At 45.0% G+C, this 14309-nt stretch overlaps 1 protein-coding gene across 2 annotated transcripts in view; it reads right to left on the reverse strand.

Moving 5' to 3' along the window:
- The window catches only part of LOC129820148 (zinc finger protein 385D-like), a 58132-nt gene extending 51881 nt beyond the window's left edge, over positions 1 to 6251 (reverse strand). Inside the window, exons 1-2 of one of the 2 annotated variants that reach the window (XM_055877079.1) lie at positions 6064 to 6251; positions 702 to 823 (exon numbers count right to left, since the gene is read on the reverse strand). In XM_055877079.1, the coding sequence (XP_055733054.1) occupies positions 702 to 823; positions 6064 to 6073 (132 nt within the window). In that variant the 5' untranslated portion in view covers positions 6074 to 6251. The remainder of the gene's footprint in view (positions 1 to 701; positions 824 to 6063) is intronic. The other variant, XM_055877080.1, reaches the window with a different exon arrangement.
- Between the last annotated feature and the right edge of the window lie 8058 nt (positions 6252 to 14309).

Below are 14309 nucleotides of genomic sequence, written 5' to 3' on the forward strand. Positions count from 1 at the left end.
GCTGGGCCAAACCCTCCCCTAACCTGGACGACGCTGGACCAAACCCTCCCCTAACCCGGGCGACGCTAGAACAATTTTGCGCAGCCTCATGGGTCTCCAGGTCACGGCCGGCTGTGACACAGCCTGGGATCAAACCCAGGTCTGTAGTGATGCCTCAAGCACTGCAATGCAGTGCCTTAGACCGCTGTGCCACTCAGGAGGCCCATAGTGTATTACATATCCATGTTGATTTTAACCTAATCTTTATGGGAGATGGTTAACTGACATGTACTGTAATAAATGAGTTTCTCAACTGCTATGTTTGACCAGATTTCAGTCTCTGCAGTGTGACATGATGATCAAACCTTTAGACGAGTATGATCCTGCAGAGTCCCACCTTTCTTTGTCAATGGTTGTGGCCCTTAGCTGAGTCAGTCTAGGTCACCGCAGTGTCAATATGGATTATTGTGACAGGCGCCCAATCCCAAATCAACCCTTAGGGGGTATTTCCACCTGGCCTATCAGAAGGGTAAAGCAGAGATACCAGTAATACCACCGGTTACTCATCTAATCTCTTCAGATCTACACAAGTGTGTAGGTGGAAACAGAGCCATATATTTACATATAAATATTTGGCTCTGGGTGGTAGGGGCATCAATCTTCTGTGATGACAACATAGTGATTGACAGCATTGTAACTATGGTGATGGTGGTACTACTCACTTCACTGAAGCCAGGGAACAGGCTGAACGGGAGGAGGGTCTTCAGCGCCATGGAGGTTTGGGCACCGCTCGCAGTGGGCCCACGGGCCAATGAGTGAACAGCGGTGTTCTGACAGACGTTACCTAGGAGACGCAGTGATCAAGTAAATTCTAAACAGATTTTTCTCATTAAAAAAAGAGGGTGAGGGAGAGGGGGTCAATCACAGGTTTACTGACATTCACACGCAAGGACATAAACTCATTGATGTGTCTTCCTCTGTGATTAGCTTTGTTTGTGTGGCTGAGTTCCTGATTATGGAGCGAATTTTTAGGTTTTGCATTTCTACAGAGCCTGATTACGGTTTAATTCAGAACCAGAATATATAATCGTAACAATCAGAGGCCCACGCACACCCTGCTGCACAACCATTAGATCTGATTACCCTACAAGTGTATGTGTGTATGTGTGTGAGTGTGTGTTTGTGCATGTGTTTTCTCTGTCCCTGTCCCTGTCTCTCTCTCCCCCCCCCCCTTTCTCGCTCTCTCTCTCTCTCTTTTCTTGTGATAACAGGTCACAAATCTTGCTGCTGTCGTGGCATACTGTGGTATTTCACCCAATAGATATGGGAGATTATCAAGATTGGATTTGTTTTCAAATTCTTTGTGAGTCTGTGTAATCTGAGGGAAATATGTTTCTCTTAAATGGTCATACATTTGGCAGGAGGTTCGGAAGTGCAGCTCAGTTTCCACCTCATTTTGTGGGCAGTGTGCACATAGTCTTCTTTTGAGAGCACGGTCTGCCTACGGCGGCCTTTCTCAATAGCAAGGCTCTGCTCACTGAGTCTGTATATAATCAAAGCTTTCGTTAATTTTGGTTCAGTCACAGTGGTCAGATATTCTGCCACTGTGTACTCTCTGTTTAGGGTCAAAAAATGTTTGTCCCATTTTATGAAATCTTGGTAGGTGAGTGGACCCCAGACCTCACAACCATAAAGGGCAATGGCTTCTATATTGTATTTTTAGACAGATCCTACTTGTGACTCGTTTCAGGAAACTAGGCGTATGTCATGGTCACTACTTCACATGAGAGCCATTTAAACTTAAACTTTTTTGTTTAATCAAAATGTGTTTTTTTTGGCAGAAATGCCTTCTGGAACATGTGAACTTTCATGTGTCTTAATAACAAACTTGTATGCCATCTCTAAATACGAATACGATTGTTAAATTACGAGCCAGTTGGTTTAACCACAGAAAAAGCGAGCAACCTTCCCGCTAGCCATGATTGGCTGAGATAATAAGTGGGCTGGACATGCCGAGGGATGAGTTCGGATTGGTCTGCCATATAGCACGCTTCTGTCTATTTGAGCTGGTCAGTATGTGTTGGTAATCCTGTCTAACGCGGCTTAAAAAATGCTTAGTAGAAGTGCGTAAGTGTTGCTCTCCACTTCCTGGAGGCCCGAGTTTTGAAATCAGTGGAATTCGAGTATGATAGCTAAGGAGATGGAAAAAACACCTGTCTCCGGGTTACATCTTCAAACCTAGGGCACCCATGGCATCCGTGACAGGGAGAAGCGTCCATCCAGGATGTATACGAGTAAGATAGTCTAGCTAGCTACATTTTCAGATATTACACATTTCTAACTTTGACAGAAAGTCATTTTCATTTCAAGTTAAAGTGTTAAAGTGTAAGTTAAAGTGTACTGTTAGCTAGCTAACGTTACGTTACGTGTATCATCTTAATATTCATATCTCCTCGCCAGCAGCATACCACCCTGCACACCACTACTGGCTTGCTTCTGAAGCTAAGCAGGGTTGGTCCTGGTCAGTCCCTGGATGGGAGACCAGATGCTGCTGGAAGTGGTGTTGGAGGGCCAGTAGGAGGCACTCTTTCCTCTGGTCTAAAAAATATCCCAATGCCCCAGGGCAGTGATTGGGGACACTGCCCTGTGTAGGGTGCCGTCTTTCGGATGGGACGTTAAACGGGTGTCCTGACTCTCTGAGGTCATTAAAGATCCCATGGCACTTATCGTAAGAGTAGGGGTGTTAACCCCGGTGTCCTGGCTAAATTCCCAATCTGGCCCTCAAACCATCATGGTCACCTAATAATCCCCAGTTTACAATTGGCTCATTCATCCCCCTCCTCTCCCCTGTAACTATTCCCCAGGTCGTTGCTGCAAATGAGAACGTGTTCTCAGTCAACTTACCTGGTAAAATAACGGTAAAATAAAAAATAAAAATAAATAAAAATAAAGAGCCATGTGCTTTGCTAGCTAACATTGAACCTGGTTGGTTAGCTACTTGCAGATTCATGTAGGGTAGTAACGTCATAAATTGGGATTATGGTTCATTGCTTACCTAGCTAACTAGCTACATATCATAACAAAAAACTCCACTACGCAAGTAACCATTTCAATAGAATGTCAATGCGACAACTGTTGATAGAAGTAGCTAGTAAATTCGCTCTGGCTATCTACTCCGCAGAATAACTGACAAATTTACAAACGCTCAACACCCGTTGATTATGGCCGGTGTCAGTAAACGTTGGCAAAAAGTGTACGCTCTGGATAACATAAAAACAGCCTAACCAGCTCTGCTAGGGCTAGTAAAATGGTCAGTGAGCTGTTCTCTCATTTGTGTCTGGAAGTAGCTAGCAAGCTAGCCAATGTTAGCCAGTTAGCTTGGGTGCTTGACTGCTGTTGTTAGGACAGAATGCTCGGATCAACCCTTAAAGAGATGGTTGGAGATAAAGCTTAAGAGGGTGTGAACGATGCTGAATGGGTGTAGACAAAGAAGAGCTCTATAGTAGGTACCAAAACATTCAAAGGCCATTTTCTCAAAAGTGAGTTCACAAGTTTATCGAATTTCAAAGCAGAATTACTTTCCCATTGTTCCTCAAATGCAGTGTATGATATACCATTTTGTAACTCTGTGTCTCTGCTTTTATCCAATGTAAAAAACACAATTTCATATTTTGCTACATAAGACCGAATCAAGGCGGTCGGTCACAATTAGTATGTCAAATTTGATGTTCCTTTTGATGGCATAGAAGGCCCTTCTTGCCTTTTCTCTCAGATAGTTCACAGCTCTCTCTCTCAATTCAATTCAATTTCAAATTAAGGGCTTTATTGGAATGGGAAACATATGTTAACATCGCAAAGCAAGTGAAGTAGATAATGAACTAAAGTGAAATAAACAATCCAAATTAACAGTTAACATTACACCCACAAAACTTCCAAAATAATACTATGTGCAAATAGTTAAAGTACAAAAAAGGGAAAATAAAAAATAATTTATCAACATAAATACTCTCTCTCTGTCTGTCTTGGTTTCTCTCTCAATTCAATTCAATTCAATTCAAGGGGCTTTATTGGCATGGGAAACATGTGTTAACATTGCCAAAGCAAGTGAGGTAATAATAATAGACAAAGTGAAATAAACAATCAAAATTAACAGTAAACATTACACATACAGAAGTTTCAAAACAATAAATACATTACAAATGTCATATTATATATATACAGTGTTGTAACAATGTACAAATGGTTAAAGTACACAAGGGAAAATAAATAACCATAAATATGGGTTGTATTTACAATGGTGTTTGTTCTTCACTGGTTGCCCTTTTCTTGTGGCAACAGGTCACAAACTTGCTGCTGTGATGGCACACTGTGGAATTTCACCCAGTAGATATGGGAGTTTATCAAAATGGGATTTGTTTTCGAATTCTTTGTGGATCTGTGTAATCTGAGGGAAATATGTCTCTCTAATATGGTCATACATTAGGCAGGAGGTTAGGAAGTGCAGCTCAGTTTCCACCTCATTTGGTGGGCAGTGAGCACATAGCCTGTCTTCTCTTGAGAGCCATGTCTGCCTACGGCGACCTTTCTCAATAGCAAGGCTATGCTCACTGAGTCTGTACATAGTCAAAGCTTTCCTTAAGTTTGGGTCAGTCACAGTGGTCAGGTATTTTGCCACTGTGTACTCTCTGTTTAGGGCCAAATAGCATTCTAGTTTGCTCTGTTTTTTTGTTAATTCTTCCCAATGTGTCAAGTAATTATCTTTTTGTTTTCTCATGATTTGGTTGGGTCTAATTGTGCTGTTGTCCTGGGGCTCTGTGGGGTGTGTTTGTGTTTGTGAACAGAGCCCTAGGACCAGCTTGCTTAGGGGACTCTTCTCCAGGTTCATCTCTCTGTAGGTGATGGCTTTGTTATGGAAGGTTTGGGAATCGCTTCCTTTTAGGTGGTTGTAGAATTTATCTCTCTCGTTGTCTGTCTCTCTCTCAGTCCCTCTCTCTATGTGTCTCTCTCAGTCTCTCTCTTTGTCTCAGTCTCTATCTCTCTCGCTGTCTGTCTCTCTCTCAGTCCCTCTCTCTATGTGTCTCTCTCAGTCTCTCTCTTTGTCTCAGTCTCTATCTCTATCGCTGTCTGTCTCTCTCTCAGTCCCTCTCTCTCTCTCTGTCTCTCTCTCTGTCTCTCGCTGTCTGTATAGAGTATAGCCTTGCAATGGAAACTGTATAGATAGTATTAACATTCCCTGTGGCTGAGAGACATGCAGAGAGGCAAATGCATTCTATTATTTGTAATAAATCCCATTGATCACTCCCATAGGGCTCTGGCCAAAAGCAGTGCACTATGTACAGAATAAGGTACCATTTGGGAAGCAGATAGACTGTGGACTGTAGACTGTATTATGTAGCAGATCAGGCATGACCGTAGAGATCATAGTCACGCTTTATTACCACATAGAGTTCTGAGGTGAGGAAACAGGAGTATCATTATTACAGTAAAGATCATGAATGAAAACACAGTGAAATGCCAGCAGATTGCCTTGAGGCCATGGAGACATTCAGACAGGAAGTGGTAAGAGTTGTGCCCGATCTCTGGGACAATGTGTAGGCTAAGTCAACTTAAACATAAACATACCACCCTGGGCACAGACGTCAGTTCAATGTCTAGTTTTGATTTACATTCGGTTGGATTTGTCAACTAACGTTTTGCCCACTGGGACTTGATTAGGCTATATTATACTGCATTACACAATAGTACATGTTGTAAAACCTTTCATGAAACATTAGGCTACATCAAGTGCTTGGAATATATAAAGAAAACAAAACAAAAAGGCAGACTTAACAACTTTTCCGGATGGGCAACAGACTATTTCTGTGTTTCACACGTCCTCAAAGAGCGCATCTTTACCTGACACGTTTTAAATGAAGCAACTATCTGCGCATGTAAGCTACTGAGCCATAAAAACAATATCGATTAGACTTGGGACATACATTTTAATTCGTATAACCCGTTTCCGTAAAACAAACATATATATATATATATTTAGGCTAGCTAAATGCATTATGATAATTTCCTACTGTAGAAGTACCTACTTACCAAAATACATCCTGGTTTTCGTCAATTTATCAACAGTAATAGTCCGTCTAGTCCGTCAATTTATCAACAGCAATAGTCCGTCTTCATGCAAATTCAGCTCCTGCCGCTCAAGTCTTTCACCCGCAGCGAGATCGACTCTAGCGCAGCGTAGTTGTGCGATGGGTTCGGAATGAGCTTGTCTCCACAAGTCTACCTCTCACTGCTGTAGTAGGCTACTCTCCTTCCTCTCAACTCCCTCGCTGTCTCTCTAGCCTTGTTAACACTCTGCTCCAACATGTGGGTTTTGTAATCTGATCATTATGTTCCAATCACTATCTGATCAAGGTTTGTCCGTTTACACATCCTGTTAAAATGTGTATCTTATCTGTCCACTGTGTCTGCATTTTGACCATATTTCCTGGTGCCTCCATGTAGGCTATCCAAATTATTTTAGATATTTATTCAAAATAATATGTATGTATTTATTTTAAGACAATTATTGATACCTTTCATCAAGCTACCTGTCAATGATTTTAGAGGCTGGTATAATAATAATAATTAATAATAATAATTTGGTGGATTATATTTGCAATAGGGTCTGGCTTCAGCAGATACCTTCTCAGGACACAGACGCTGTGAGACATGTGAGCTGAGACAGGATGTGGAATAGTGACAGAGAGCTAGCTAGATAGCTAGTGCAGCCAATTTATTAAGGTGACAGCTGAAGTTTGGTTTAGCTTGGTTGTATAGATTTTTAACCCCAAAAATGTACAAGTAGGGCATTAACAAGTATGAAAATTCGTAACATATAATAGTAATTTGAATTCGTAATTTATCATACGGATCGGTGGATGTAACCATATGAATTGGAGGGATAGTTACAAATTCATACATATCACAGAACATAATATATCATGCGGATTGGAGGGATAATTACAAATTCATACATATCACAGAAACATAATATATCATACAAAACAGAAGGACACAAGAAAACGTCTACTATGTTACGGCTTTAGTAAGGGTTGCGCGAGCACATACCATCTGCGCTTTGAGATTCGCAGACCAGGCGTTTGAGATTCATAGAGCAAGCGGTGTCAACCCACATAATCTGCAGCTGCATGCTTCTCTATATTTGTGCTATGTTACACATGTACAAGTGTGTATTAATACGCATATATAATGATGATTTAAGTGGTTTGACCATCCAGCTCTGTTTACACTTGATTGATATCCAGATACAATGAGACTACCTCCGAAGGTGGTCAGGAAGATGCATCTTTTAATCGTGTACACCTGTCTAAAAATGTGGGCACAATCAGAATGTGGACAAGATCAGGACAAGGGACGCATGCTAGCACCAGGTGTAAACAGGGCTTCTGTCTCCCTCCTCTCCACCTACCTCCTTTCTAGCATTCTCTCTGAGAGTGAAGATATACTCCACTGCTCATGCATTGTGTTATAAACATGTTGGAAGCACCTGTTGCAAGGTTGTTTTGTCACGTTCCTGACCTTATTTGCCTTTGTTTTACTTTGTTTAGTTGGTCAGGACGTGAGCTGGGTGGGTAGTCTATGTTATGTGTTTCTATGTAGGGTTAAATGTGTTGCCTGATATGGTTCTCAATTAGAGGCAGGTGTTTGACGTTTCCTCTGATTGAGAACCATATTAAGGTAGGCTGTTCTCACTGTTTGTTTGTGGGTGATTGTTCCTGTGTCTGTGTCTGTTGCACCACACGGGACTGTTTCGTTTGTTCGTTCGTTTGGCTGGTCTTTCCTGTTCGTGCGTTCTTCGTGTCTTTATGTAAGTGCTCAAGTTCAGGTCTGTCTACGTCGTTTGTTGTTTTGTAGTTTGTGTAAGAGTTTTCGGTTTACGTCTTGTTTAAATAAATATTCCATTATGTTTGCATACAACACTGCGTTTTGGTCCGACCCTTACTCCTCCTCCTCATCCGAGGAGGAGGCATTAGACAGCCGTTACATGTTTATTCTCCTTTCCCACAACTTTATTGGGGTGTCGGAGCCATATGCAGGGTGTGTCTGTGTTATCTGTTGTAGGCTATTTGAATTTATTGGTCAAGTCGTGACTGAGCCAGGTGCTCTTGTTAATCTAAAGACCCGTACGTAAACACACAGAAAGAGAGAGAAGGAGAGGGAGAAAGAGCAGAGAAGTGGTGTGATCTAATGGGGTATATAGGACACTGTGATCACATCCAGCCTTAAAAAGGGGGAAATCCCTGCCTCCTCACTGTGATTCATTCCATCCACTGTGAGTCTATGGAGGCTGCCCAGGCTGTTGTCTTTGGATGAGCCTGTGTTTAAATATGTGTATAAATTATTTCACATCCTCACTCCATTCCTCCAGGGGCAGGTATTTGTTAGATGCATCCCTGGCTTCACTGTGTCAGAAGGAAACCACATATGTCAGGCAGACATGTTGTTGGACCATAACATCACACTAGGGAAGGGCAAGTGTGTGGTGTGTTGGAATCATCACCATCATCATCACATGTGCATGTACTAACGCATGTATTCAAGTACACAACTGTCCCTCTATTTCTCACACACACACACACACACACACACACACACCTCACAGTTACACTCACAGTCAGAATATAAATGGGTTTTGGTGGTGTGTGAACCCAGTTCAACTTTCCTGTCCACTCTCTGTTCCAGCCTCCCCTCTTTTTGGGAGGAGGACAATAACATGTGTTTTCTCACATTCCGTGGCACCTGGGACAGATTAATCAGGAAGAGAGTGGCATTTAAATGGAATGGTCTATTGGATCTGCCACACTCCAAATAATACAATACAGTGTTTGGGTTTAATCAACCAAATTTGTTTATAAAACCCCTTCTTACTGTCACCATCGTGTGGCGGATTAACGGACCAAAATGCAGCAGTTGGAAAATATGCCATCTTCTTTTATTTTAACACGAACGAAGATGAACACGACACAAAAACACTTTACAAACTAACAAAATAACAAAACGACCGTGAAGCTACAAACGTTGTGCACAAACATACAGGGTACTAACGTTCTTACATAGACAATTACCCACAACCAATGAGAGCCTATGGCTACCCTAAATAAGGCTCCCAATCAGAGACAACCGAAATCAGCTGTCTCTAATTGGGAACTCATTCAGGTAACCATAGACTCTCCTAGAATACTAACCACCATAGACAATGCTAAACATCTACACTCAACACAAAACCATATACTACACCCATTAACCCCTTTACCAAATAAACACCCAAAACAACAAAACAAACATTCCCCATGTCACACCCTGACCTAACTAAAATAATAAAGAAAACAAAGAATAATAAGGCCAGGGCGTGACATAACCCCCCCCTTGAGGCGCGAACTCCGGGCGCACCATACACAGTCTAGGGGAGGGTCTGGGTGGGCTCCCCTCCACGGTGGCGGCTCCGGCTCTGGTCGTAGTCCCCTCGTCACCACAGTACCTAACCACCTCCTAGGCTTTCTCCAAACGACCCCCCTCCACATTAACCCCATTGCATTAAGGGGCAGTTCCGGACTAAAAGGACAGTACCAGGGTAAGGGACAGTACCAGGATAAGGGGCAGTACCAGGATAAGGGGCAGTACCAGGGTAAGGGGCAGCACCAGGGTAAGGGGCAGCACCAGGGTAAGGGGCAGCACCAGGGTAAGGGGCAGCACCAGGGTAAGGGGCAGCTCCAGGGTAAGGGGCAGCTCCGGACTGAGGGACTGCAGCTCCGGACTGAGGGACTGCAGCTCCGGACTGAGGGACGGCCCATGGCTGGCTGACAGATCTGGCTGCTCATGGCTGGCTAACGGATCTGGCTGCTCATGGCTGGCTAACTGATCTGGCTGCTCATGGCTGGCTAACTGATCTGGCTGCTCATGGCTGGCTGACGGATCTGGCTGCTCATGGCTGGCTGACGGATCTGGCTGCTCATGGCTAGCTGACGGATCTGGCTGCTCATGGCTAGCTGACGGATCTGGCTGCTCATGGCTAGCTGACGGATCTGGCTGCTCATGGCTAGCTGACGGATCTGGCTGCTCATGGCTAGCTGACGGATCTGGCTGCTCATGGCTAGCTGACGGATCTGGCTGCTCATGGCTAGCTGACGGATCTGGCTGCTCATGGCTAGCTGACGGATCTGGCTGCTCATGGCTAGCTGACGGATCTGGCTGCTCATGGCTAGCTGACTGATCTGGCTGCTCCTGTCTGGTTGGCGGCTCTGGCAGATCCTGTCTGGTTGGCGGCTCTGGCAGATCCTGTCTGGTTGGCGGCTCTGGCAGATCCTGTCTGACGGACGGCTCTAGCGGCTCCTGTCTGGCTGGCGGCTCTAGCGGCTCCTGTCTGGCGGACGGCTCTAGCGGCTCCTGTCTGGCGGACGGCTCAGTGGGCTCATGGCAGACGGGCGGCTTTGCAGGCTCATGGCAGACGGGCGGCTTTGCAGGCTCATGGCAGACGGATGGCTCAGATGGCGCTGGGGAGACGGATGGCTCAGATGGCGCTGGGGAGACGGATGGCTCAGATGGCGCTTGGCAGACGGGCAGTTCAGTCATTGCAGTGCAGACGGCAGACTCCTGCCGGCTGAGGCGCACTGTAGGCCTGGTGCGTGGTGCCGGGACTGGTGGCACCGGGCTGGGGACACGCATCTCAGGGCTAGTGCGGGGAGCAGCAACAGGACGCACAGGACTCTGGGGACACACAGGAGGCTTGGTGCGTGGTTTAGACACTGGTGGTAAAGGGCTGGAGACACGCACCATATAGCTAGTGCGTGGAGGAGGCACTGGTGGTACTGGGTTGGGGCGGGGAGGTGGCACCGGAAATACCGGACCGTGCAGGCGTATTGGCTCCCTTGAGCATTGAGCCTGACCAACCTTACCTGGTTGAATGCTCCCCGTTGCCCGACCAGTACGGGGAGGTGGAATAACCCGCACCGGGCTATGTAGGCGAACCGGGGACACCATGCGTAAGGCTGGTGCCATGTAAACCGGCCCGAGGAGACGCACTGGTGGCCAGATATGTAGGGCCGGCTTCATGACATCCGGCTCAATACTCAATCTAGCCCTGCCAGTGCGGGGAGGTGGAATAACCCGCACCGGGCTATGCACACGTACAGGAGACACCGTGCGCTCTACTGCGTAACACGGTGTCTGCCCGTACTCTCGCTCTCCACGGTAATTACAGGGAGTAGGCGCAGGTTTCCTACCTGACTTCGCCACTCTCCCTTTAAGCCCCCCCCAAAGAATTTTTTTGGGTTTTCCCACAGGCTTCCTACCGCTTCGTCGTGCTGCCTCCATTCGCCGGTATCCCTCCTCGCACTGCGCCAGAGAATCCCAGGCGGGCTCCGGCACTCTCCCTGGGTTGATCGCCCACCTGTCGATCTCCTCCCACGTAGTGTAGCCCAGATCCTTTGTAGGTTCCTTTTCCTGTCTCCGAGCTAGCTCCTCATATCGCCGCCTCTCTGCTTTCGCTGCCTCCAGCTCAGCTTTGGGGCGGTTATATTCTCCTGGTACCTCCCGGTCTAAAATTTCCTCCCATGTCCATGAATCCTTGTATTTCTCCTGTTGCCGCTGGTCATGCCGCTTGGTCCTATGGTGGGTAATTCTGTCTAGGCTGTCGCTTTCCTCATCCTCAGATGAGGTGAGGAGAGAAGGATCTTCTGACCAAAATGCGGGTTCAGGGAAATATGCCATCTTTATTATATAACAACGAAAACTGATGACACGAAAACAAACACTTTCAAAACTTACAAAATAACAAAACGACCGTGAAGCTACAAACGTTGTGCACAAACATACAGGCTACTAACGTTCTTACATAGACAATTACCCACAACCAATGAGAGCCTATGGCTACCCTAAATAAGGCTCCCAATCAGAGACAACCGAAATCAGCTGTCTCTAATTGGGAACTCATTCAGGTAACCATAGACTCTCCTAGAATACTAACCACCATAGACAATGCTAAACATCTACACTCAACACAAAACCATATACTACACCCATTAACCCCTTTACCAAATAAACACCCAAAACAACAAAACATAAACATTCCCCATGTCACACCCTGACCTAACTAAAATAATAAAGAAAACAAAGAATAATAAGGCCAGGGCGTGACACTTACATCAGCTGACGTCTCAAAGTGCTGTACAGAAACCCAGCCTAAAACCCCAAACAGCAAATACATACTGTATTTTTAATTCATTAATATACTTGGCATATCATGAGAGTATATTCACACTTCACACAAATATAAGGGCCGATCTGTCAATATAATAATAATGGATACCAAAACAAAAGCATCTTTTCCATAACAGAGATATCATCTCCCTGACGATCTTTTAGCCAAGAAGGCAACTGTAGAATAAAAACACTGGACAATCACTAACCAAAGGCATACATCGATCCAGACAGTAAAACACTGGACAATCACAGGACTAACCAAAGGCATACATCGATCCAGACAGTAAAACACTGGACAATCACAGGACTAACCAAAGGCATACATCGATCCAGACAGTAAAACACTGCACAGATAGACCACAGTTATTTAGTATGGAGGCCCATAGTTACAGCAGCATCTCAACATCCAGCGTCCTCAGAGAATGTATGTCCCAAATGGCACCCTATTCCCTATATAGTGCACTACTTTTAACCAGAGCCCTCCTATGGACACTGGTCAAAAGTAGTGAACTTTAAAGGTAACAGGGTGTAATTTGGGACACACCCAGAGTATCTCCCAGTGACTTAATGTATGTGTCTCTGTCCAGCTCCACGGAACAACGGCAGAGAGAGAGAGAGAGAGAAGGAGGAAATAACAAAGATGGAAATATCTGCTCATGAACTCAATTGAAAGCTCCTGTATTTGGGGACTTTCTCCCATTCTTCTCTGCAGATCAGCTCAAGCTCTGTCAGGTTGGATGGGGAGCATCCCTGCATAACTATTTTCAGGTCTCTCCAGGGATGTTCGATCGGGTTCAAGTCCGGGCTCTGGCTGGGCCACTCAAGGACATTCAGAGACTTGTCCCGAAGCTCCTTCTGCGTTGTCTTGGCTGTGTGCTTAGGTTCATTGTCCTGTTGGAAGGTGAACCACCAGTTTAAGGTCCTGAGCCGTCTGGCCACTCTACCATAAAGGCCTGATTGGTGGAATGCTGCAGAGATAGTTGTTCTTCTGGAAGGTTCTCCCATCTCCACAGTGGAACTCTGGAGCACTATCAGATTGACCATCAGGTTCTTTGTCACCTCCCTGACCAAGGCCTTTCTCCCCCGATTGTTCAATTTGGCCGGGAGGCCAGCTCTAGGAAGAGTCTTGGTGGTTATAAACTTGTTAAATTTAGGAATGATGGAGGCCACTGTGTTCTTGGGGACCTTCAATGCTGCAGAAAAAACAAATGATAGTCCCACTAAGCGCAAACCAGATGGGATGGCGTATCGCTGCAGAATGCTGTGGTAGCCATGCTGGTTAAGTGTGTCTTGAATTCTAAATAAATCACTGACAGTGTCACCAGTAAAGCACCCCTACACCACACACCTCCATGCTTCACGTTGGGAACTACACAGGTAGAGATCATCCGTTCACCTACTCTGCATCTCACAAAGACACAGCGGTTGGTACCAAAAACTCAAATTTGGACTCATCAGACCAATGGACAGATTTCCACCAGTCTAATGTCCATTGCTCGTGTTTCTTGGTCCAAGCAAGTCTCTTCTTATTATTGGTGTCCTTTAGGAGTGGTTTCTTTGCAGCAATTCGACCGTGAAGGCCTGATTCACACAGTCTCCTCTGAACAGTTGATGTTGAGATGTGTCTGTTACTTGAACTCTGTGAAGCATTTATTTGGACTGCAATTTCTGAGGCTGGTAACTCTAATGAACTTATCCTCTGCAGCAGATGTAACTCTGGGTCTTCAATTGCTGTGGTGGTCCTCATGAGAGCCAGTTTCATCATAGCACTTGAAGAAACTTTCACAGTTCTTGAAATGTTCTGCATTGACTGGCCTTCATGTCTTAAAGTAATGATGGACTGTTGTTTCTCTTTGCTTATTTGAGCTGTTCTTTCCATAATATGGACTTGATATTTTACCAAATAGGGCTATCTTCTGTGTACCCCCTCTACCTTGTCACAACACAACTGATTGTCTCAAACGCATTAAGAAGGAAATTCCACAAATGAACTTTTAAGAAGGCACACCTGTTAATTGAAATGCATTCCAGGTGACTACCTCATGAAGCTGGTTGAGAGAATGCCAAGAGTGTGC

The sequence above is a fragment of the Salvelinus fontinalis genome, chromosome 22 (genome assembly GCF_029448725.1).
Source record: "Salvelinus fontinalis isolate EN_2023a chromosome 22, ASM2944872v1, whole genome shotgun sequence".
Classification (NCBI taxonomy): Eukaryota; Metazoa; Chordata; class Actinopteri; order Salmoniformes; family Salmonidae; genus Salvelinus; species Salvelinus fontinalis.